The following is a 21,931-nucleotide window of genomic DNA, read 5'->3' on the forward strand; positions in this document are numbered from 1 at the left end:
CAAAAGGATATTCTCGTGAAGAAGTTGTCCAAATTCTTTATGTGATGCCATGAATCTGCACGGAAAAATAACAGTGTTAATTCCAAGTAAACGACAAAAAGACATTAAAAAATGTCCTTACAAAACTGTGTTTGTACTAATTCTAAATGAGGTGAAGCATTACTTTTGTGCGTTATGAGTTTGGCGTTTATTGAAATTGATTTTTAAAAAGTCACAAAAAGGAAAACTTTTCATCATTGAAAGTGTAGGGAAAAACAGTAGGTAGACTGCATCGAGGTTCTGATCATCAGAAAAATAATAGCGTAACTGTTACACTAGGGCTTGGGTTTAAGGTTCTCTCACAATATTCCCTTTGTACACAATTAAAGGTCTTATAAAACTGGACAAATCTGCTTATCACAAAATTAGCTTCCTTTCATCAAGACACTTTCAGTTGATCAGCCTCGATCACATCACGACACTACACACACACACACACACTCCCACACCACACCCTGCATGCTGTGCGATGTCATTATCGTTATATCCTTTTGATTAAAGCAAAAAGGCCTTTAAAGGAGTAGTAAACACTAAATCACATTCATTGAGTTCTAAAGCAGAGTATCCTGTCTCCATTTGATACATCGCATTAGTCCTATTGCTATAAAAAAAGCTTAAATGTGGAATGTGTGGAGAAAGAGTCTGAGAAGGGGCACGGACGCTCAGGATTCCCACTACCTCTCAGGCCCTCCGGCACATGCACCAGCAGGTCCTCCTCGCCGGGCGGCGAGTCTTCCTCAAAGTCCTCGATCCGCTGGTACTCCTGGTAAGCTTCAAAGTTCGCCATCGTGCTTCACATTCTCCCCTGCGCCCGACCCCCAGACCCTGTGTGGAACGAGACAAAGGAAGCACTCAACAACAGCTGCAACCCGCGACGCACAACACCGTGTACACCCAGGTACAAAGACTAAGATTAGGCACCTGCTTATTATACCACAAAACCACACCATTCAAAGTCAGTTAGTGCTCAGACATGTAAGATAGTATCAAAATACGAAACCATTGAAGAGCTTATTTTGATGTTACGCTGTACTGTAGCAAACAGTACTTGTAAGTTAGGAGCCAGTCACGCCTGTGTGTGGTCCCACGCATTGGTTCAGACTGCATATTTAGACAAAGGTAAAAACAGTCCCACCAGCTTTTACAAAGCCCCCTGTGGGGGCCTCAACACGGGCGTTTACCATACTGTACTTCAGTTTGAGGACCCCACAAAACTGGAATGCAGTACTCCCAGCAAATAATGCTCAACTAGTGGTGAGGCATCGACGTGGAGGGGAGGCAGGCGGAGGACGACGGTTTCAAGGGCATTCTGTAATTTGGTTATCGGGTTACGGGGCCATGTCATGTTGTGCTTGAACAGCAGCTGTCCAGGTCACGGCCAGAAGCATTCATGCACGTCACTATGAGAGCCAGGAACCACAGCTTTCAAACTGCACTGCATTATGAAGGAAAACGGGACCAATCTGAAGGCCAGGAAGGGGCCATGTGACTCATTCGGGCCACTCTCGTCATGTGTCCTTTCTTGCGCCACATAGAGACTGGCCAGAGATTTTTACTTTCTTGGCTCATCAACTCAGCCTGATGTGGTGATATGGTGCTTGGCTTCAATGCGACCGCATAATCCAAGCCCACGTGTATTCCCTTTGGAAACTGCTAATCAACTGCTTGGTTCGGTAATGAAGCGTTTGTCAATTAATATAAAATCAATCATTCTTATAAAAAAACTTGGGAGACAATTGGTGCCCTGTCCTGTTCTGGGTTGTCGGTGGATATGGTTTGAGAGAGAGAGAGAAAAACAGAGAGAGAGAGAGCGAGAACATTGCGGTCTCAAATCATTTTAAACACACATCCCTATCCCTAATAGACATATTGTTTGAATATGCAAATCAAGACAGAAGTAGGCCGGTTCAGATATCGTCTGTGCCAGGGAAATTTATTACCACATCGTGGTACCGGAGGATGATAGCTAGAAATCTGGTAGCACGCTCGACATTGGGACTGAATATAGGACAGTAGTAACTGAGTCCTGACCGGGAACAAAGGGTAGCCTAATTCAAGGTCAGTCAGATGACTAGCTTTCTCACTGCAAACACACAGATGCTCTGTACTCCTGACCATGGCCTGAGCTGAAGTTTCATGTTTAAATTCATAAGCTTTTATATGTCCAGGGCAACATTATCAAGAGCTGCTGGCCAATGCCTCCCTTTACCTCAAACTGGAGTAGATTCAGTGAGCATTATAACAAAACCAAGAGACAACTGTGACAAAAGCACAACACATTACAGACTACGTAAACCTAGCATATACATCAAACTTACAGTTGGCAATTCAATAACAGTGCAGCCGACTTTTTACATGATTACTGGCCTCTCATTCCTCAGCTAACCTGGATAATACCATTCTATGTCAGTAGTCAGCAAGTAGGCCTAATCCTAACTTCAATTTGAACAGCAAGGCACTCATCTGGTTAAACTTAATAACTGAAAGCAAAGGAGTTCCAGAACACTATAAAAAAAAAAAACATTCCCTTGGAATACTTTTTCAAAATTCTAAGTCAGTGTTCTAGAACTCCATTGCTTTCAGCTACTGGTAGTGATTGTTAATCAGCACTAAACTGTTCAGTTAACATTCTGAACACATATTTGTGATCTTACACTTCAAAGGATTAAAAGCCTTAACCCCAGTATAAAAGTTGAAATAACCAAGGAGCTATGTTGGAAAACACTGAACCTAATCACTAACCCTCACAAACATTGCTTGTGTGAACCCTTCAAATGACATTGAGGTATGTCAAGCTCAGTAACGCTGGGAGGCTGGTTTTGTTGTTTACAAATTTTTCTTTAAATTCTGGGTTTAGAACAGGCTCCAAGCAAAATCCTTCCACGTCTAAGCAGATGTGACAATAAGCAAATGTCAACAAGTTCTACTTATCTCCTCATTTGAAGTGAACAAAGCACCACCGAATAACATCTCTCTACACATGTAAAACATTACTAACATTCATGATACACACACACGCAGTATTACAATACAGACTCAATTTTTTAATAATCTGGATTTATTAAAGAGCAACGTAATCACATAGCCTAATACATGACATGTGACTTCTGTGTAAGAACACAATATCTTGTGTGAGAAATCTGATTATGCAATCAGGCCTGCACATACTCCTTCACCCAGTACAGATATCCTTTTCACTAAACCTAAACCCAGCATTCAGGCCTACCTCTGGTTATGCAAGTGTTCTTACACACTGCAGATATGAAACATGGGTGTGACCCCTGTTACATATCCGCAATCCACAGTACTTTTGAATGTTACACACAGAAAACAAAACATACCGTAGTACATCTTAACTAATGCCATTAATTAAAAACGGACCCTACTCCTACATCACGACAGTTAATTTAAGATCTAGCCAACACTATACTGTATTTAAGAGTGATTCTTTATTATTAATATCCCATACAGTGCATTTGGGAGCATGGTTAATATTTCAAGACACGCAGTTACTTCATTAAAGCGCGACTGGGAAGTTAAATTATACTGGAGAAAAAGGGATGACCCCTCCATCTATTACATCCACTCCAAGTTAAATTAGCCTACACGCTACAAGCCTAATTTGGTAGGCACCATATAAATACGAACCCTAAATTTAGCCGAAATAATGTATAAGATACAAGAGTAGTGCACTTCATTAATGTTTAATTTGGCTTCATATCCCTTAATTAAAATGCACAATTGTTGCTGCCTTCAACACGCTACTAAAATTACACACTATTAAGAGAGTAAATTGGCATTTGCTCTGAAACGTCTAATTAGCTGGTGCACCCTGACATGGGTCCTCATAATGTGACCAGCATGCCTTAATTACAGCTAGGCAGAACGCAACAGAATCTCTGCCCCGCAAAACCCACATTCAACAAAGGAAGGCAGCCTCCTTTGTCTTTTAAATCCCCTGATGCCAAACACGTGTGCTTTTACAGGGTGGATCACAGCCCAACCGAGGCACAGGGGAAGAGTTTGGGAAGAAGAGTCGCGTCACACTGCAGCAGGCGCTGCTGGCTTCACCTCGGGAAGCTGCACGACGAGCCAGGATAATTACCCACCGGCACTGCTGCGGTGCTGGCAGCAGCCAGCTGGGTGGGGGGGTTTCGCCAAGGTATGCAGTTCAGAAGTTCACTATTGCACATCTGTGAGATCCACGCATGTCTTAAACCGCAAACTGCAGGTGAGAATTCCAGCAAATATTAGGCTACACCTCAGCAGGAGTTTGACATCCATTACTTCTCCCTGGTTCTCTGGGAGGTGCAAAGACAGGCCTATATAAGCCTACTTTTGCAATTAGACAGCATTTACTTCACAAGATGCATCACATAAATATAACCATCCTGTATGACTGTGAATGAATCAGCCTGTGACTTGAAACTCAGTTAAGTGAATTAATTTTGAAAGTTTAGCCTCCTATAGTTTGCGGGGAGTAGGATTTTTATTTGTTACTTTTGGACACGTCACCGTCTCCGATACCAAAAATCCTTTCCCCTGGGACTTCCTTCCAGTAATAGGCAGTGAAGTCACCACAGGCAGGGCGAGGCGTTTTTATCCTTGCAGTAAATTCCGGGATCAGTCCAAGCCTGAGTCAGTTCAGTCAAAGCCGTACTTTAAAAACAAGGGGCACTTCTGGGAGGAGAAAGTAAAAAGGACAAATAAACTGAACTGATGGCACGTGCGGGTTGCTGCTTAGCTTCACATTGGTCTCCTGAGGGCCGCTAACAACAATGCTTTTGTCCAATGGAGTCAAAATGGGGAAAAATAATAAAATGTGGGTCAATGTGTTCTTTTTTGATGTCCTTCAGCATCTGAAAGGAGGTGGAGTTACCGTTTGTACCCTCCAGAGCAACTCCAACTAGCCGGGTGTAAAAAACTCTAACTACTTGCCTGTGAAGCTAACAAAGTGTTAATGTTCCATACTGTAATGCCTATATTCTCACCAATAAAGGAAACTAGAACTGAATAATTAGCTACGTTTCAGTTAGCAAGCCACACTATATGCCGAAGGGGTTTCAGCAATTGTCCAAACATACGAACCCAGGGAGCTATCCTATAATTACTACCAATTAATTTAGCAGGAGCTCTTATCCAAAGTGACTTGCAAGGCTAACACGCCATGGTATATTAAAGCCGTCACCGCAGAAACTCGAAAACACCACAGAAACACTGACCTCTTTACAGTAAAGAGGCATTAAGGTGGAAAAAGCGTTAAAATAATATTTGTGTGCATCAATCACCTATGTCTGTACTATAAATGTACTAAGCTATAAAGTGAACATACAGAATAAATTTGACCAACAAAATCCTGTTATGTGGCTTAATGTTGGGTGATTCCTGGCATCCCTGTGTTATACTGTTTAGCCCTCAGATCACGGCATACAGTTTGTACCAATCCTTCATTCTGGTTTCACTTGTAGCTGTGGGCTATATTTGTATTCTATTGTCATTTATAATAGTGATTATGGGTCTCTAAGACCTTTCAGGCCAGCCTGGATCGTGTTCTGAGGCAACTGTAAGCAATGTCTGCCTCTGGGGACATGATGTGCACTCCGCTGGCCAGCTCTGATCATCAACCCACTGCTGACACAGCACACATCAGCTCCTTTCTGTCAATTATGGCTCACCTTTAAAACCCACTGGTCTGTAGTACAGTGGTTTAAAATCCCTGCAGGCCAGCCTCTCCCATTTTGAGTGCTACAGTGCAGATTTTTTCTTTGACTCTCATCATACTACTACTACTTGCCATTGGTTGGGCCAGAGCAAGGAGTGGGTCATGGAACCTATTATGGCTTCATATCTGGGGCCTAGAGGTTGACTGGTGATCTCTCTAAAAAATTTAAAACTGGCCACTTTCAAATACAATAAAATTGTTTACGCATGTCTAAAAGGCCTGAGGGGTGTGTTAACCCAGGACAGTTCTAATAGTCTATAAAATTATTGTTTCTAAGGATTTAGTTTTTTTTTTTAGGCTATTTAAATATATTAAGTGATATGGATTAAATAACTACCTTGATAACTGAAACCTTTGGCACTATGATTTGACAGACCGGATGACAAGCAGCTCATATGTTTTAAGACATTGAGCAATTTTACCCACACCAAAACAATGTACATCTCTTTCTGAAAACCAGATCTTGTTTCTTCCAGGAATAGCTCTGAGATTTTATTACATTACTTTAAAGACTATGTCCCATCACCTGAAACCTGTGTCACTGCCAAGCTGTGGCCTGCTGCTTCCAGCACATGCAAACCTTCGTTGACTAATTCCTAATGTCCTCACACTAACAAAATAAACTGACTGTACTTGGCTCACATACGAAAGACAGCCGGTTCTCCGAATTTCCGGCAGATTAATGATGGCTTCTGGTCACTCCCAAATCACAAGCAGGATGGCTGTAAACTGGTTGTAATCACAGCCCAGTTGTGACTAAAATCATGCATGCGAGTCAGATGCAGGCAGCTGCTGTGTGGGATGGCTGTCCACCCATTTATTACAATTAGCCATTACGGGTTTTGCCAGACAAAGACATAGCCTGGCTGCCATCCATGGCCGTACAGTGCATGTCTTGTTGTGGCTCGAGTCAAAAGGCAGCCTGCACTAGCAGATGTAAGAGACAAGCCTGCCCTTACGTCACTGCCCATATCTTCTGGGAAGACGGCCTTGTTAGTACTCCAAGTTCCTATGTCAGGAGAGCAATTGGCAGGCATTTGCCTGTAGCCGGGTCATATTATTGACCAACTTTTTCTCTGGCCTGTTCACTACTCAAGGATGAAAGGAGATGACTCACCACCATGTTAAATCTTCCCGAAGATTAAAGGCCATCAGCTTTCCTAATATACAAGCCAAAATTCTCAAATGTGTATCTCAACATTATGACACAGAACTTTCCACTTTAACAAAATGAAGCTATATAAGACACACATAATTACAAAATTAGCTAAATGCATCGTCAGGCAATAGCATCTGCTATTTTCCAGCTTTTACACGAAACATTTACTTTACAACTTCTCGGTTTCCCTCCCTAAGAGTCGCCTGTTACAGTATGTGCCGCTAGCTATAACGTTGTTATGGTGTACGCTGTGCAGAACTTACAGTACAACTAATAACGCTAGCTAGTTATTTAGCTCTCCACGTGACGTAAACGTAACCTGTCCGTTTTGCGAAAGTAACATACTCGTATCTAATCAACTAACCTAAGTGGAAGGTAATGTATCGTATCTACCAAAACGGCTCATAATGTTTAGTTAGCTATCTATGTAGATGTAGCTAGATTTAACATCGGTTTAAAACAGAACTAAATAAGTAATTTATCTGGCGACTAATATTAGCATCGGGCGGAAATGATAAATTATAGCGTTAGCTAATTATCATGGTTGGCTTGACAGATGTCGAATAACGTTATAGCCATACGGACGAATAGCTACAGCGAGCTAAACCGCTTAACAGTTCACAAAGGAAACAAAGTACAGTAGGCTAGCAGGCTAGTTAGCTAGATAACTAAACGTAGCTAACGACAATAGCTAGCCATGCATATCTAGTTATCTAGCCAACGATAACCATTTATTTAAGTAACTTGGTCCATATTTAGATAGAGACATCCAAGGAGAGAACTTAGACAAGCTGCTAACACGGCAGGCAGGTCAATAACGTTCTCTAAGTAGCAGCTAGTTACCCACCAGTGGTTACATCACTAGCACAACGAAAGTCCTAGCTAGCACAGCAAGTCATAGACTTGTAGCTAGTACCCAGGTAGACTAGCTAGCGAGAAAAACGTAAGACTGTAGCTAACCAATACTGGTTAAAGTCTTATTCATTCCTTCTCAAAGGCTTGACAGTTAGCTATAATTTGCTTACATGTTAGCAACGTAAACAATGTGGCTAACTGTTTAGCTTGTCAGTTGGCTAACTGAAATAGCTAGCATGTGCTGAGTTGCTTACCTCCCACTTTATTAGTCACCCTCTCTCCTTATGGTGTGCTTGAACTGGTATTGTTTCTTTCTCATTCCATTCGTGAAACGCCTATTGATAATCGATAGCTTAATCACAAATGATCCTTAAGTCGAGAGGATACGGTTATGTAGATAGAAGGATAGCTGCTCAATCAAGTACAACCAAAGGCTAGCACGATTAGTGTTTGTCGACTGCAGCACAAATGTCAACAAAACACCTTCTGACGTCACTACCCTATAACCTTTGAACCGAATGATGAAATTCGTTGCATTTTATTTGTATCACTTAAGCATAAAAAAACAATACCAATATGTAATCGTAAATACAGTAATGTAATCCTACACGTGATAGGGCTACATTTTCTTTTTTTAAATAGTACCATAAATATAGTGACTTTGTCATCTGGATACGCTTAGTTACAAAATTTTAGATTAAAGTGTTGTTTGGCTAACTTCTACAGTCCACCAGTTGAAGTTAAACCTTAACGTAGTTTTACATTATTTAATAAAATCAACTATTTTGACTTATAATACTGTTGAAAAGTGCATTGTGGGTCATTTTAAGATGGCCGCGCCCATGATGATTTAGATACCCTTCTGAGTGTTTCTTAGCATATTTATTAAACGTAAAAATACATCAAAATATATTCTGAACTACCTCTGTACAGTTTTGATCATGTTTTACTTTTTACTTAGTGGTAGCTTAAAATGCAGTACCAGGGCACCGTTGCGCTTTTTAAATTCTCGGCTAAAATCAGTCGATTTAAGCAGGAATAAAAGGTAAGAAGCTTTTATATCGCTATAGTCTGTTAAAGCTAATTATCATTAAAAAAATCACTTTTATTTGCCTGTAATTTTCTATTCGAAAATGAATAGAAATACCAGCGATCTAAATAGTTTAACTCTAAAATGACTAAATAAAGCAAATAAAAACACCAGCTTCTGAGTTATAGTATAGGGAACTCTTGAATGCTTGCTTGAGTCACAGATTTCAGAATGTTCCTTGTAAAATGATAATCTCAGATTAAGGTGGGTGACTTGCTGCAGGCTGGTTATGTCATCAGTTTCACTAAAAAGCAAAGTGTTTGCATGCATTAAAATAGAATGAGTAAGAACAATGCATATACACTCACCATCTGGTTTATTAGGTATACCTATGTAGTAGCAGGTAGGATCCCCCCTTTTCACTTAAGAACAGCCTGAATTCTTTGCTGCATAGATTCAGAAAGCTCCTGGAAGCATTCCTGTAGGATTTGCCCCATGCTAACTCCCTAGCATCACACAGTTCCTGCAGATTTTTCAGCCACACAGTCTGCTGCGAGCCTCCTGTTCCACCTCACCCAAATATGCTTTGTTGAATTGAGACCTGGGGTCTGTGCAGCCCATTGGAGTAAACTGAAGTCACTGTCATGCTCATGGAACCATTTTGAGATGATGTGTGCTGTGTAACATGGCACATTATCCTGCTGGAAGTATACATTTGAAAAAGGGGTAGATTGTTGTCATAAAGAGATGCACATTATAAGTAACAATGCTTAGGTTTACTGTGGCATTTAAATTATGCTGATTGGGTATTAAGGGGCGTAATGTGTGCTAAGAAAACATTCCCCTCATCATTACACCACCACCAACCTGCACTGTTAGCATAAGGCAGGATGGATCCTTTGATTCATGCTGTTTACACCAAATTCTGAAACTACTGTCTGCATGTCGCAGCAGAAATCAAGATTCGTCAGACAAGGTGTAATTTTTCCTGTGTAAATCTTCAATCCACCAGTTTTGGTTAGCACTTGCCCACTATAGCCTCATCTTCCTGTGCTTAGCTGACAGGAGTGGAATCTGGTGTGGTCTTCTGCTGCTGTAGAACATCCACTTCAAGGTTTGACATTTTGTGCTTCAGAGATGCCCTTCTGCACACGACTGTAAAAAGTAATTTTTGGAGCATTTGTGGTCTTTCTTTCTGCACTATTCCATGTAACCGTCAGAGGCTGCAGTGAGCGAAAATCTCAGGAAGGCAGCTGTTTATGAGATGCCGGTACCACCACGTCTGGCACCAAGTCATACCACGGTTAAAGTCGTTTAGATCATGCATCTTGCCTAATCTGATGTGTGGTCAAACAAAATTGAACCTCTTCACCATGTTCGCATGCTTTATATATTGAGTTGCAGTCACATGATTTGCTGTTTGGAGGAGCAGGCTATTTGTGTCGATAAGCGTGTGTACCTAATAAAGTGCCTGGTGAGTGTATATTCCCACAAATGTTGAATTGATATTAATTAAAATGCCCCACTACGGCATTGCTGACCTTTAAGCTGTATCTGCACAGGATGAGTTGAATTTTTTTTCTGAAGTTAAAAAATGTGCAATTGTAACACATCTTGGTAAATTTCAGACCAAGTGCACACTGGACTCAAGTTTCCAATGCACGTAGCACTGCCAGTAAGACCAGCAATGCCATCGTCCGTCTCTGGGGTCAGACGCAGAGAGTGCTCAGGCAGTCCACTGGACGGGCCTCTCAGTTCCCAAGGGTCACACTTGGATTTATTGTGGGTCCTGCTGCCCTGACGGTCACCGCTCGGCTGTTCGCCAGTGTTGCCTACTGCCAGGTGGACCTCAATAACAATGACTCGGTGGAAGACAAATCTAGAGAATCTCAGCCAGAGTTCAACTGGGCTGTTCTATGGGAGTTTGTCAGGCCCCAAATCCTTGCTCTTCTAGGTGCAATTGTGGTAAGTAATAATCAATACTCACTGTCTTGTATAGATTAGTACAAACAAGGCCTAATTACTGCAAATAGCAGGAGCCAAATCATCTTGGCAGCAGATTTACTGTACTGAAGGTCTTGTTTCACCAAGCTTCAAAAATGGCAGAATAAAGCAGAACTGTTCAATACCAGCATTTTCCCACATCATGCTGAGCCACATTATAGCATTTAGCTTGGTGTTACAATGAGAGACCTTGATAGGAATACAAGGTTTTGTTGTTGTTGTTGTTGTCTTTTTCTTTCAAATGACTAAAATTCAATGTGCAGGAACACTGAGTCTTAGTGACTCTAAGCATTCTCTCAACTGAGATGTTGGAGTGTCCTAGCCAAAATTTCTACATGGTCGGTATTGTTTGGCAAAGGCAGTGTTCATCAGTCTGCAATGTTCGACAGTTGGCTTCCTTCCTTTGACAAATATTTTGGACCACATAAGAATTTTGGCTTGGACACTCTACTGGAACTTCCACCAGATCTTTAATCTCAGAGAAAACCAGGACTACAAGCTGTTTACCTTAATTTATATCACTGTTGGACTTAAGCTGAAAAAAAGGATTTGAGCTCATTAGGGAATGGCAGTAGTGCATTCACATGCCACAGGTATGATGGTTGTTTCTAATTTAGTTTGTAGAGCCATCTACACCTGAGGCATCAGGGTGGAATGGTCTCTTTTCCAGTACTGTGTCTATATCTGTAGCTCTTTCCTGTATTATTGGGCCCCATTGGGTTTATTTATGTATTGCTTTAGGTGGCTGTATGTAACACAGTAAAGTAGAGGAACTGGCTTGTAGCCACAAGAGTCAAGGCTCAGTGACCAGGTGAGCCAGAACTGTGATACCCATAACCGTAATGGAACTTAAAACAATAACTTAATGAAATACTCAGCTGTATTCAGTAATTTAAAAAGATGTTATAATGTCAGAGGAATGTAAATCACTAAGGAAAATGGTATGTGCTATGGAGATGAACAATAGTTGCGGACAATAATGCGTTTGTGTATTATAGCTTGCTTTTGGGGCAGCCTTCCTGAACATTCACATCCCTTTGATGCTCGGTGATTTGGTGAATGTGGTGGCCCACTACGTGAGAGAGCATGCTGGGAACTACATCGGGGAGGTCCGAGGCCCCGCTCTGAAACTTTTGGGACTCTACGGGTTACAGGTAAGCCGCAATGGTATGGTGACAGCTACTGCTATAATCTGGTTTGAAGTGTATTTAAAAAGAAGTACGGCTGTGTCATTTAGAGCAATTTGTGCAGCAAGAATGGATTTGTGAGCCAGCAAAATAATACATTTTGTTGATTGACTATTTATCTGAGACAGTCTGGCTCATCTCATCTGACAAATAACAGTGTCCCATGGGTCTGATGAGTCAGACAGGGTGAAATTAAAATTTGTCACTGAGCGGTAACATCCCATTTTCCCATTATCTTTGTTGTCTGCAGGGCCTGTTGACCAGTGGTTACATTATTCTTCTCTCCAGGGTAGGGGAGAGAGTGGCGGCGGACATGAGAAAAAGCCTCTTCCTTTCCTTGCTCAGGTGGTTTTCTCTGAGTATTACGATCCCATTTTGTATCTGTGTTTAATATTTTAAACTGTGTGGCGGTACAGCATATAAGAATTTTGTTTTGAACTTTGGTTAACCAGGTTCAAGCATTCTCTGCTTTTATCTGAACTCTGTGATGCCATTGAGCCAGGTTTTGTACAGTAAAAATAAATGCACGTGAGTAATACCTTAGAACAGGTGTTTTCTGCCTCTGTCCTGGGGGATCTCTGTGTTTGCTGGATTTTGCTACAGCCAATGTTTTGGTAAATTGAGGTTGTTGTAAATGTGTTTATGTTCTTCAACAGTTTTTCCTAAAACGTATTTTAACACAGTTCTGGTTTGGCTCATTATCATTTGCATTGTCTTTGAATTCTTAATTTTCTGTACCATTTTACTTTCAATGGCCAGGTCCACATTTTAGGTAATTAGGAGCCCACCTGTCAGTCCATCCCTTTTCCACAGGTCCAGGACTCCTTTGCCATATAGCAGCACATTACATAAAATGAAATTAGTTGAACTGACTGATGATTAAAAGCATGGTATGTGAACATCAGGCATTTGTTCTTCCTGATATTCATAGCTATTGAAATAATATGGCCTTTAATCGTAAACCCTTCAGTATGCCTTAAAAGTGTTTAGTTAAGAGTGAATAACAGCTTGTGACAGTTCAAGAGTTACAATTGTGGTTAGAAGGAAAACCAGCATAAAGAGTCCCCAGAACAGAGTTTGGTGGTGCAGTGAATAATACTTTCGCTTCACAGCAAGGAGGTACTGAGTTTGAAGAAAATGGGAGGATGGATGGAAGTTTGCTGGCCTTTTCTGTCTTGCAGTGCCGCACCTAATCAGAATTCTGTGCGAATATACTCTTAACTGCCTAATTTTATGTCCCATGTTAGAATGAACTTCATTGTTATGATTTAGTTTGTTTTTAATGCTTATTTTACGTGCGGTACACAATTACAACATTCGGGCGTGACTAAGATCCCAGTGACACTGTTGATGTCTTTGGTAGGCAAGATGTTGCATTCTTTGATGCCCACAAGACTGGACAGCTGGTGAACCGCTTGACTGCTGATATTCAGGAGTTTAAGTCTTCATTTAAACTGGTTGTTTCTCAGGTACAGTTGATTGCATACCATCTGATCAGAAGATCAAATGTTGGAAGGTTTTCAGATTTCTAGTATAAAATGTCATATTGAAAAAGAGACATGTCTTCAAAATGGTTGTGTGGAAAAATTTTGTGGAAAAATTTGATTTAAAAAAAAAATGGATACAAATTGATTTTTTTTAAAAAGAACATGAGGCTTCAATAAAGAAACGTTATGTGTAAGCCACAAGTTAAATGCAAATGTGTTAAATCAAAAGTTATTGAGTATGAAAGTTCCATAAATGGGTCCATTGAATGATTTTTGTGGCTCAGCTGTGACCTTACGTCTCTGTGTTCTCCCGACACCCTCTACAGGGTTTGCGAAGCGTCACCCAGACGGTGGGGTGCTTTGTGTCCCTCTACATCATCTCTCCGAAACTCACGGGCCTGATGGTGGTGGTCATGCCCTGTCTGGTGGGGACAGGGGCTCTCATTGGCTCCTTCCTGCGACGGCTCTCCCGGAAGGCTCAGGAGCAGGTGATCACATGACTGGTGCTAGCGTGGGGACAGGTGGTGCTTTTGCAGGACAATTTGGCGGAAGCCAGTGACATCAGTCTCAAAACCAAACTCTTCCTGACATTTGTACATACTACACTGTTCTGTGATGATCAAAGAACATTGCATGGGAACACCACTTCAGTCTTTAAGACCTAAAATGATTGGCTGTGAATTGTGAAATTATTTTTAGAAATGTTTTGTAACTGAAGAATCTACTGTTGTTGAGGAAGTTTTGTTAATTGTGTGTTCTGTGATGCTGACCTCTGTGTGTGTGTGTGTGTGTATTTATTTATTCATGTGTGTGTACCTGGGACACAACCGTAGGTTGCCATAGCCACAGGAGTGGCGGATGAGGCCCTGGGCAACGTACGCACAGTGAGAGCCTTTGCCATGGAGGACCGGGAGATGCAGTAAGCGCTTTGCTCCTTCACTGTACTGCCTTGTCTACAGCCAGTGTGCTTCACAGAAACTAAATCCCCACAGCTACCTTTATGCCCTCAGGCTCTGTGAGACTGCGAGACTCTGTGATACCTGACTGTCTCTTAGAATCATTGCATGCTTAAAAACATGCTTTTAACATGTGAACGTCTATAATATCATATCCTGACAAATTGTGTACAGGAAAATGTCAGACTTCTCAAGCTGTTCCTAAAGAAATGTAGGTCAAAAGATATTTGTAGGTGCATTAGTTAAAAAGGGGCTCAAGCATCTGCAAGAGAAGTAACCCCCACACCAGCAGGGTAAGGCCAAAAGGCCTCAAAAAAGAAGAAATCTTCAATGCTGTGAATAAATGAAAAAAGTCTTCATATTTTATTGTGACATATTGAATAAGTGTGGCCATACCCTGTTGGTGTGAGGGCTACTCCTTCTACAGGTACAGGAAAATATGCAATAAATCCAGCACAAAGACAAGCCACAGTTAACCGGGGTTTCTTTTCCAGGATGTTTTCCACTGAGGTGAATAAGTCATGTGACCTGAATGAAGCTCTAGGAACAGGAATTGCAGTTTTCCAAGGGCTGTCAAATGTCGCACTTAACTGTGAGTGACTGAGAAGGTGATGTGAGCAGAGAAAGACAATATTTGAATTCCAATCCCCGAAAACTCCTAGCTAGTATTCAATAACTTTTTTTTTCTTTTTCTTCAGGCATTGTCTTGGGCACCATTTTTGCAGGCGGGCACATGATGGCTGGTAATGAGATGTCTCCAGGGGACCTCATGTCTTTTCTTGTGGCATCACAAACCGTGCAGAGGTGAGGTGTGGCTGCCTCTATCACAGCCCTCTTTCCCAGCCCTGGTCATATTTCATATTCTGTCCAATTTGGACCATCCTCCATACCACAATGTGGAAAAATTACCAGTCCATACATAGCGAAAAAAAATGCATGATTCAGTAAGTTTCATTTTTCTTGTCATACTTTTTCCAAATGAAAAGGCTGTTGTCTTCCTATTCATTGTCTTGCTCTGTCAGTTGTATCTTCATTTTACTACTGTCTTGCGTGGGCAATATTTTATTTATGAATATTTCTATTTTACTGTTTTGCATTTTGCTGAAAAGTCAAAGATACTGAAACTAATTTCTAGACATGAAACACAGCCACTGGCTTCACAGTACAAGTAAAAATATACCATGGAAATATTTAAACTTGATTACTAAGAAATATAACTGGGAATTAAGACATTGCCTAGAACACCAACAAGGAAATCAGGTAGAGAGAATATGTCCTGTGAAATGTAAGATCATTAAACTTTTTGCCAGGTAAGATTTTTTAAGTACAATACGTTTGAAGATTGTGTACATTTTGAGAGCCTTTAATGCAAAACATTGTATGAGCCTTGAGGTGACATTAGAGGTTTCTGTTATGGCAGATTTTTTTTTTCAGGGGGAAATGGGTGGAAAGAGCAGAGGAGGTCTGAGGTGGCAGCTATGTTCCTACTCTCCCCTTAGCTGCCCTTATTGGTAGAGCTGTAGCTAAAGCAAGCTGAGTGGCAAGCAGTATGTTCCAGTGTTGTTAAAGCAAATAAATAAATACTTAAATAAATAATTTGTATATATATATATATATATATATATATATATATATATATATATATATATATATATATGTAATATATACATACAGTATTTAATATACTATATATATATATATATATATATATACAGTATATAATATCATATATATATATGTGTATATATATATATATATATATATGGTTGCAAGTACCATGAACTAACTTTTTGGTATCATGGAATTCATACAGGATATATATGTACAGGTGAAATAAGGACACCCTTTAATATACATGTATTATTATTTTGTGGTTCATAACACAAGTTTCTAGACAAGATAAAAATGCTGATTTGAAAAGAAGTACCAGATGGCATTTTTAATGAATGTACACTTTTGGGTACAAAAATGATGAACCTTTTTGGTATGGATGAACAATAAGGTGTAGAATAGCCCCAGTGTTACAGCCATGCATATTCAGAAACTTTTATTGCAAGGAAAAATTGATGTATTTAGCCAGCTGCTTAAACTTTTAGCAAGCAGACTTCATGCAGTTTTATATGTTATTAAGGAGCTAATTACACTGTTGCCAAGCCAATGCATTAGTCTAAATGGTCCATTTCTTTCTACAAGTAAAGCAGTGAGTTTTAATTAAATTTCTTCTCTTTCCACAGGTCCATGGCCAGTATTTCAATCCTGTTTGGACAAGTAAGTGAAAAATCCTGCCCGATTGTCCCTCCCAGATTCATTGGGCCACATTTACATACATAAACTTGTTAACAGCTTGGCTGCTGAATTTTGAACTACTTGGTGCCAGGCAAGAGCTTGATGCTCAAACAGTGAAATGCAAGAATTGCAGAAATCTAGAAGAGATGCGATAAAAAGATGTTTGAGTCTGTGGACAATAAAATTGCCCCGGTATTTCTTGACTAGTAAAAACATGTCTGAACTGATTTTGTTAGATGGTATATGTTAAACAAAGTTGAAAAATCTCTCTCTTTCTACAAGTTGCTTGTGAGTAAGGAAGTGAATGCATTGGTCTAAGAATTAAAGCTTTGGTTTATAAGTTGAGCTGATGGATTTCTTAAAGATATCCAGTTTTATAAATTAGTTAGACGGTCCTGCAAAACAGCCACCTTACTAAAAAAAGGTCTAAAGCGAAGTCCACCTCTTTTTCAGATGGTTAGAGGTATTAGCGCTGGTGCCCGTGTGTTTGAATACCTGTCCTTGGAGCCTACCATTCCAATCACTGGGGGAGGCAGGATTCCTTATCACTCCTTAATTGGCAGAGTGGACTTCATGAACATCTCCTTCAGGCAAGACTTCTCCTGAGCTTATATCATGTCCAAATAATTCTTCTCCTTCTTCTTTTTCTGCTTCTTCCTCTAACTCTTCTTCATCCTCTTCCTCTACCACCGTGGTTTAAAGATAGTAATTGCTGTTGAAAAAATGTTAAACCACTGAAACACAGAGGAATAATGATAGTGACATTGTTTTGTATTGTACAGTATGCAATTAGTATATGAAACAATTGGGCATTTACTTTGTTTAGTTACCCAACAAGGCCTGGGCATCAGATTCTGAAGAACTTCACCCTCACCTTGCCCCCCTGTAAGACAGTGGCCATCGTTGGGGAGTCTGGAGGAGGTAAATTAGTGGACTAAATTAATGAAAGTTTAATGAGGGAACACATTGTTATTGTAATATTTTAGCATGTGGGTAAATGGCACGAAAAGCCGCTTAAAAAAAGTCGTCAAAGCACTAATTTGTTTGAGCAACTATGGGCAATGTTAAAGTTAAAATATTACTAGCAGAACGTCAGATATGAACCCTTCAACAATGTGCTTTTTCTGAGTTGTTTGTAACTTAGAAACTTTGAAAGTCAAAGTTCATCAGCTTAAATTTGCTTAATTTGTTGGAATGTCTAATTGCATTGCTGTAGCCTTATTTTTTTATAAAGGCTCACATTTTGTAACTGTTAATCATTTTTTTATGATATTATTTTATTTTGTTATGACTTGTTTTTTTCTTGCTGTTGTTTGTTTGGCTGCTGTGGCAGTTCAGCTCAGCAGAACACTGAGACGTGACCTTTGAAAGAGTCAGTCGCTTACATTTACCACACTTCTATCTCATGTTGTCCAGGTAAATCCACTGTGGCCAGCTTGCTGGAACGCTTCTACGACCCCAGCAGTGGGGTGGTCATGCTGGATGGGCTGGACGTTCGAACCCTTGACCCCTCCTGGCTCAGGGGGAAGGTCATTGGGTTCATCAACCAGGTGTGTGACTCCAGCGTCTGGCTGCTCTCCTGCCTCTCATTTCACATTCAGATTCATTGTTTGTTTTGTTGCCCTTTGTGGAGGAAAATGTGTCCCACAACTAGGTAACTGTCCTTTACATAAGAGAGCAGAATCAAAGACGAGCAGCACATCCCAGCAGCGGAGAAAAAAGTGTGAAATGTGCAGAGAAAGTGTGCGCTTTTCTCTGATGCACTCACCAGTGAGACAGCAAATATTTCTCAGACTACAGAATTTTACCTTGCTACTGCTGTTTGAAAGAGAGGCACAGCTCTTACTGAAAATGATTAATGTCCTGTGATTGTCTGGTGCATGATGGGAGAAGCTGTAGCCCTGGCTGATTTAAACCCGCTCTCCCCTTGCAGGACAAAGCCAGTCTGACTCCCAAGCTAATGACATAGTCCAGACTCAAACTTGTCATGCAAAGGCTATATGTAGACTCAGCCTATACTCATGGGAAGCAATCATGAGTGTTTTTGTTGTTGGAGTTGGACAGGCAAAGGAATAATTTTATCCTTGAATGATCATCACAACAGAACAGCCCAGTCTGACTGCTATCAGTGCTATCAGAAATCAGAGTAGGCTTGTTTGTTGCTTCAGACCGACTATAATTTACGTCCCTCAATTTTATAAGCAGAAATGCAAAGCAGCCTCATAAATAGTTTGATGTGGGAGGTGTCACAGATAGAGACCAGGGTCTGAACTGGTCTGTCCCACAGGAGCCTGTACTGTTCAGCACATCCGTGATGGACAACATTCGCTTCGGCAAGCCGGAGGCCACTGACGCCGAGGTCATCACCGCCGCCAAGCAGGCCAACGCACACCGATTCATCACCGCCTTTCCCGACGGTTATAACACCATGGTCGGTAAGCACAGTCAAGCGGGCAGAATAAATGGCCACCAGCAATGAAACGAGACACAGAAGCATTTTCATGCTGTTCGGCTTTACTACATGTAACTGTTTTTCAGAAGGGCTGACTTTCTGGCAGACAAGTGTTTTCTGTTTGTTTTCTTTTTCTTTAACATTACCTAATTTTCCCAGGTAGTTAAAATTTTGAGAGGGCTGCCAAACCCTGTTTCTGGAGATCTACCGTCCTGTAGGTTTTCAGTCCGACCCTAACAAAGGACACCTCATTTAACAGCTGAAGATCTTGTTGAAATGCTAATTAGTAGAATCAGTTGTGCTAAATTAGAGCTGAAATGAAAACATACAGGATGGTAGATCTCCACGAGCAGGGCTGAGCTGCCCTGAAATGATATGGCACATGTAGCATTAGCAGTAACACAAAGGTGTGATGGGTATTTTTTTTTGTTATTGTGTGCTGTTACAATATATGTATGGAAGAAAACATAGTTTCAATATTCTCTGTGTGCCACTTTCTATCGGAGATGGCAAAGTCAGGTGTAAATTATTCTGGTGTATTAATGAATCTTAAATTGGCTAGAAATAGCTGTACAAAATAAGTATTGTACCTTACTGAACTTGTGTCTAGAAGTTGTCTATGACCATGAAATGCACTTTTTGTACATCGCTTTGGATAAAAGCGTCTGCCAAATAAATGTAATGTAATCTAAATTTTATTTGATATGTGAAAACAGCCCACCTGTTTTTCCAGCTGCCTTTTACTCAGACCTGTCCCCCATTTTCTCCAAGGTGAGCGTGGGGTAACACTTTCAGGAGGCCAAAAACAGCGCATCGCTATTGCCCGTGCCCTGATCAAGAACCCCAGCATCCTGGTTCTGGATGAAGCTACCAGCGCCCTGGATGCCGAGTCAGAGCGGGTGGTGCAGGAGGCCCTGGAACGGGCGACCACGGGCCGCACCGTACTCATCATCGCCCACCGCCTGAGCACCATCAAGGGGGCTGATCTCATCTGCGTGCTCAGCAATGGGCGCATCGTAGAGGTGAGTGGGCAGGACATCAGGTGGCCACTGCATTAGCTCTCACCAAGACATCGGTTGACACAAAAAGCTTGAACACCTGATTCGTCTCTGACCTCAAATAATGACAATCCTACCATCAATCCATCTTATGGCTTCATTTGAAGAAAAACTGGCTTGTACCGGCAGGAAATTGGCTTTCTCTTGGGAAAGCAGAAACCAAAATTTCAGTTGTAATTTTTTGTGGGTACATGTGGACATGACCTAGGGGAAACTGCAAGCACTTTTTCGCTCAGTTTAAAATACATTTTTTATAATTAGGTGCTGGGTCACAGGAACATGTAAAGAATAAAAAGAAAAGATGCGCACATTCACTTAATGCTCCTACAAACAAAAATGCAAATGATTGACGTTTCAACCACATTGTTCTGATAAAGACCAATGTGATCAAAACGTCAACCATTCACATGGTAAACACCTTTTTATTTTATTTTTTTTGGTGGAGTGTACGAGTCTTTTCTGTTCTTTTAGGATTTCTCATTCCCACATATCAATTGGTGAAGTTCTCAGAAACCCCTTTCTAGTATGCCTAAATGTAAGTTCACATGAAAGACATGGTCTCTCAGAAGAGTCAATTCAGACAGACAAAAATGAAATAAAAATTCCAGTGGGAGCGATCATTAAAAAAAAACAAAAAAACAACAATTCTCATTAGGTGTGGCCACTCGTTGTTCCCATAAATAAATTTGTAACACACAACACATTTCACACAGTTCAGTTTTTTTCAATATTTGTATTGAATAATATGTTAAGTGTCTTTGGTCCTGCTGTAAACTCGGTGTCCTTTTTGTGTCCAAACAGGCTGGAACACACTTCGATCTTCTGAATAAAGGAGGCCTCTATGCAGATCTGATCCAGAGACAGAGAACAGAGGAACAAAAATAAACACGCTATCATACTACAAATGCTCTGGACTGCTCTATGGTCAGTCCAACAGTCCAAGAGCAGAATCACTCCCAGACTTAAACATTACCAAAATAATTGCTTAGCCTAACCAACAGGGCAGTTTATTACAATGATTATATTTTAGTTGAGTCTCAGAATATACATTGGATATTAATGTCTCTTTTGTTTGTGAACCTATACATTATTTTAATGAATTGGTCAATGACTGAAGAATGTTCAAATATTGAAATGTATGTTTTACCTACTTAGAGTAATGCCTCTAGGTGTATATAATTTTATGGTTAGTACACTTGGAAGTTGCTATTTTTTACATAGTGGGTGTTTTTTAATTGACAGGTTGGAAAGTAATTATTTGACACTAAGTAAATAAAGATCATTTCGTGGATCATATTTTTTATAGAAAAAGATTCCATCAAAATAGAAAAATAACTTTCGGTTACAGGAATTACAAAAGTAATTTATGATAAATGTGCAGTACAGTTCAATGTGCTTATTTGTGTAACATAAATTGTTAATTAATGAGCATTATAGTGGTGCCCTGTATGGATGATTACATGTACCTGTCTGGAATTACTATTTTATCTGCTGTAAATACTGTCATTGGTACCAATCCTTTCATTGTAATGATTATTGCTTTATTGGAGTGACTTGCAAATTCAGTTTTGATGCATTGCAGAATGATTGAAATGTTAAATAAAAATAAGCATTTCTATCTATACTGAATGTGCTTGATTTTAGAGATTTTGTTTTCATATGCTTGTCTGCTGAAGAAGTGTTTTGTATTAAATTG

General features: G+C 40.4%; 2 protein-coding genes across 3 annotated transcripts in view; one reads left to right on the plus strand and one right to left on the minus strand.

Annotated features, from left to right (window-relative positions):
- atg9b (autophagy related 9B) overlaps positions 1–8,261 on the minus strand; it is a 29,976-nt gene extending 21,715 nt beyond the window's left edge. For both annotated transcript variants that reach the window (XM_064347013.1, XM_064347011.1), the window contains exons 1-3: positions 8,030–8,261; positions 718–864; positions 10–55 (exon numbers count right to left, since the gene is read on the minus strand). In XM_064347013.1, the coding sequence (XP_064203083.1) occupies positions 10–55; positions 718–826 (155 nt within the window). In that variant the 5' untranslated portion in view covers positions 827–864; positions 8,030–8,261. The remainder of the gene's footprint in view (positions 1–9; positions 56–717; positions 865–8,029) is intronic.
- Positions 8,262–8,580: 319 nt separating this feature from the next.
- abcb8 (ATP-binding cassette, sub-family B (MDR/TAP), member 8) lies at positions 8,581–21,859 on the plus strand. Its single transcript, XM_064347014.1, has 16 exons — positions 8,581–8,820; positions 10,434–10,770; positions 11,808–11,963; positions 12,247–12,341; positions 13,360–13,465; positions 13,810–13,971; positions 14,317–14,402; positions 14,934–15,031; positions 15,138–15,243; positions 16,674–16,707; positions 17,179–17,315; positions 17,552–17,646; positions 18,142–18,275; positions 19,013–19,160; positions 19,949–20,199; positions 21,037–21,859. Exons 1-16 carry the CDS (start codon positions 8,717–8,719, stop codon positions 21,118–21,120), a joined length of 2,133 nt encoding a protein of 710 aa, XP_064203084.1. The 5' UTR covers positions 8,581–8,716; the 3' UTR covers positions 21,121–21,859.
- The last annotated feature ends 72 nt before the right edge of the window (positions 21,860–21,931 follow it).

This window comes from Anguilla rostrata, chromosome 8, assembly GCF_018555375.3.
Source record: "Anguilla rostrata isolate EN2019 chromosome 8, ASM1855537v3, whole genome shotgun sequence".
Lineage (NCBI taxonomy): Eukaryota > Metazoa > Chordata > Actinopteri > Anguilliformes > Anguillidae > Anguilla > Anguilla rostrata.

What these genes read in the sequence shown, in the direction of transcription:
- abcb8 (XM_064347014.1), top strand. Translation starts at nt 8,717, where the DNA reads ATGTTTTACTTTTTACTTAGTGGTAGCTTAAAATGCAGTACCAGGGCA. An exon ending in CTCTTCCTTTCCTTGCTCAG is followed by an intron (nt 12,342 to 13,359) that starts GTGGTTTTCTCT and finishes TGTCTTTGGTAG; the next exon opens with GCAAGATGTTGCATTCTTTG. An exon ending in TCATTGGGTTCATCAACCAG is followed by an intron (nt 18,276 to 19,012) that starts GTGTGTGACTCC and finishes TCTGTCCCACAG; the next exon opens with GAGCCTGTACTGTTCAGCAC.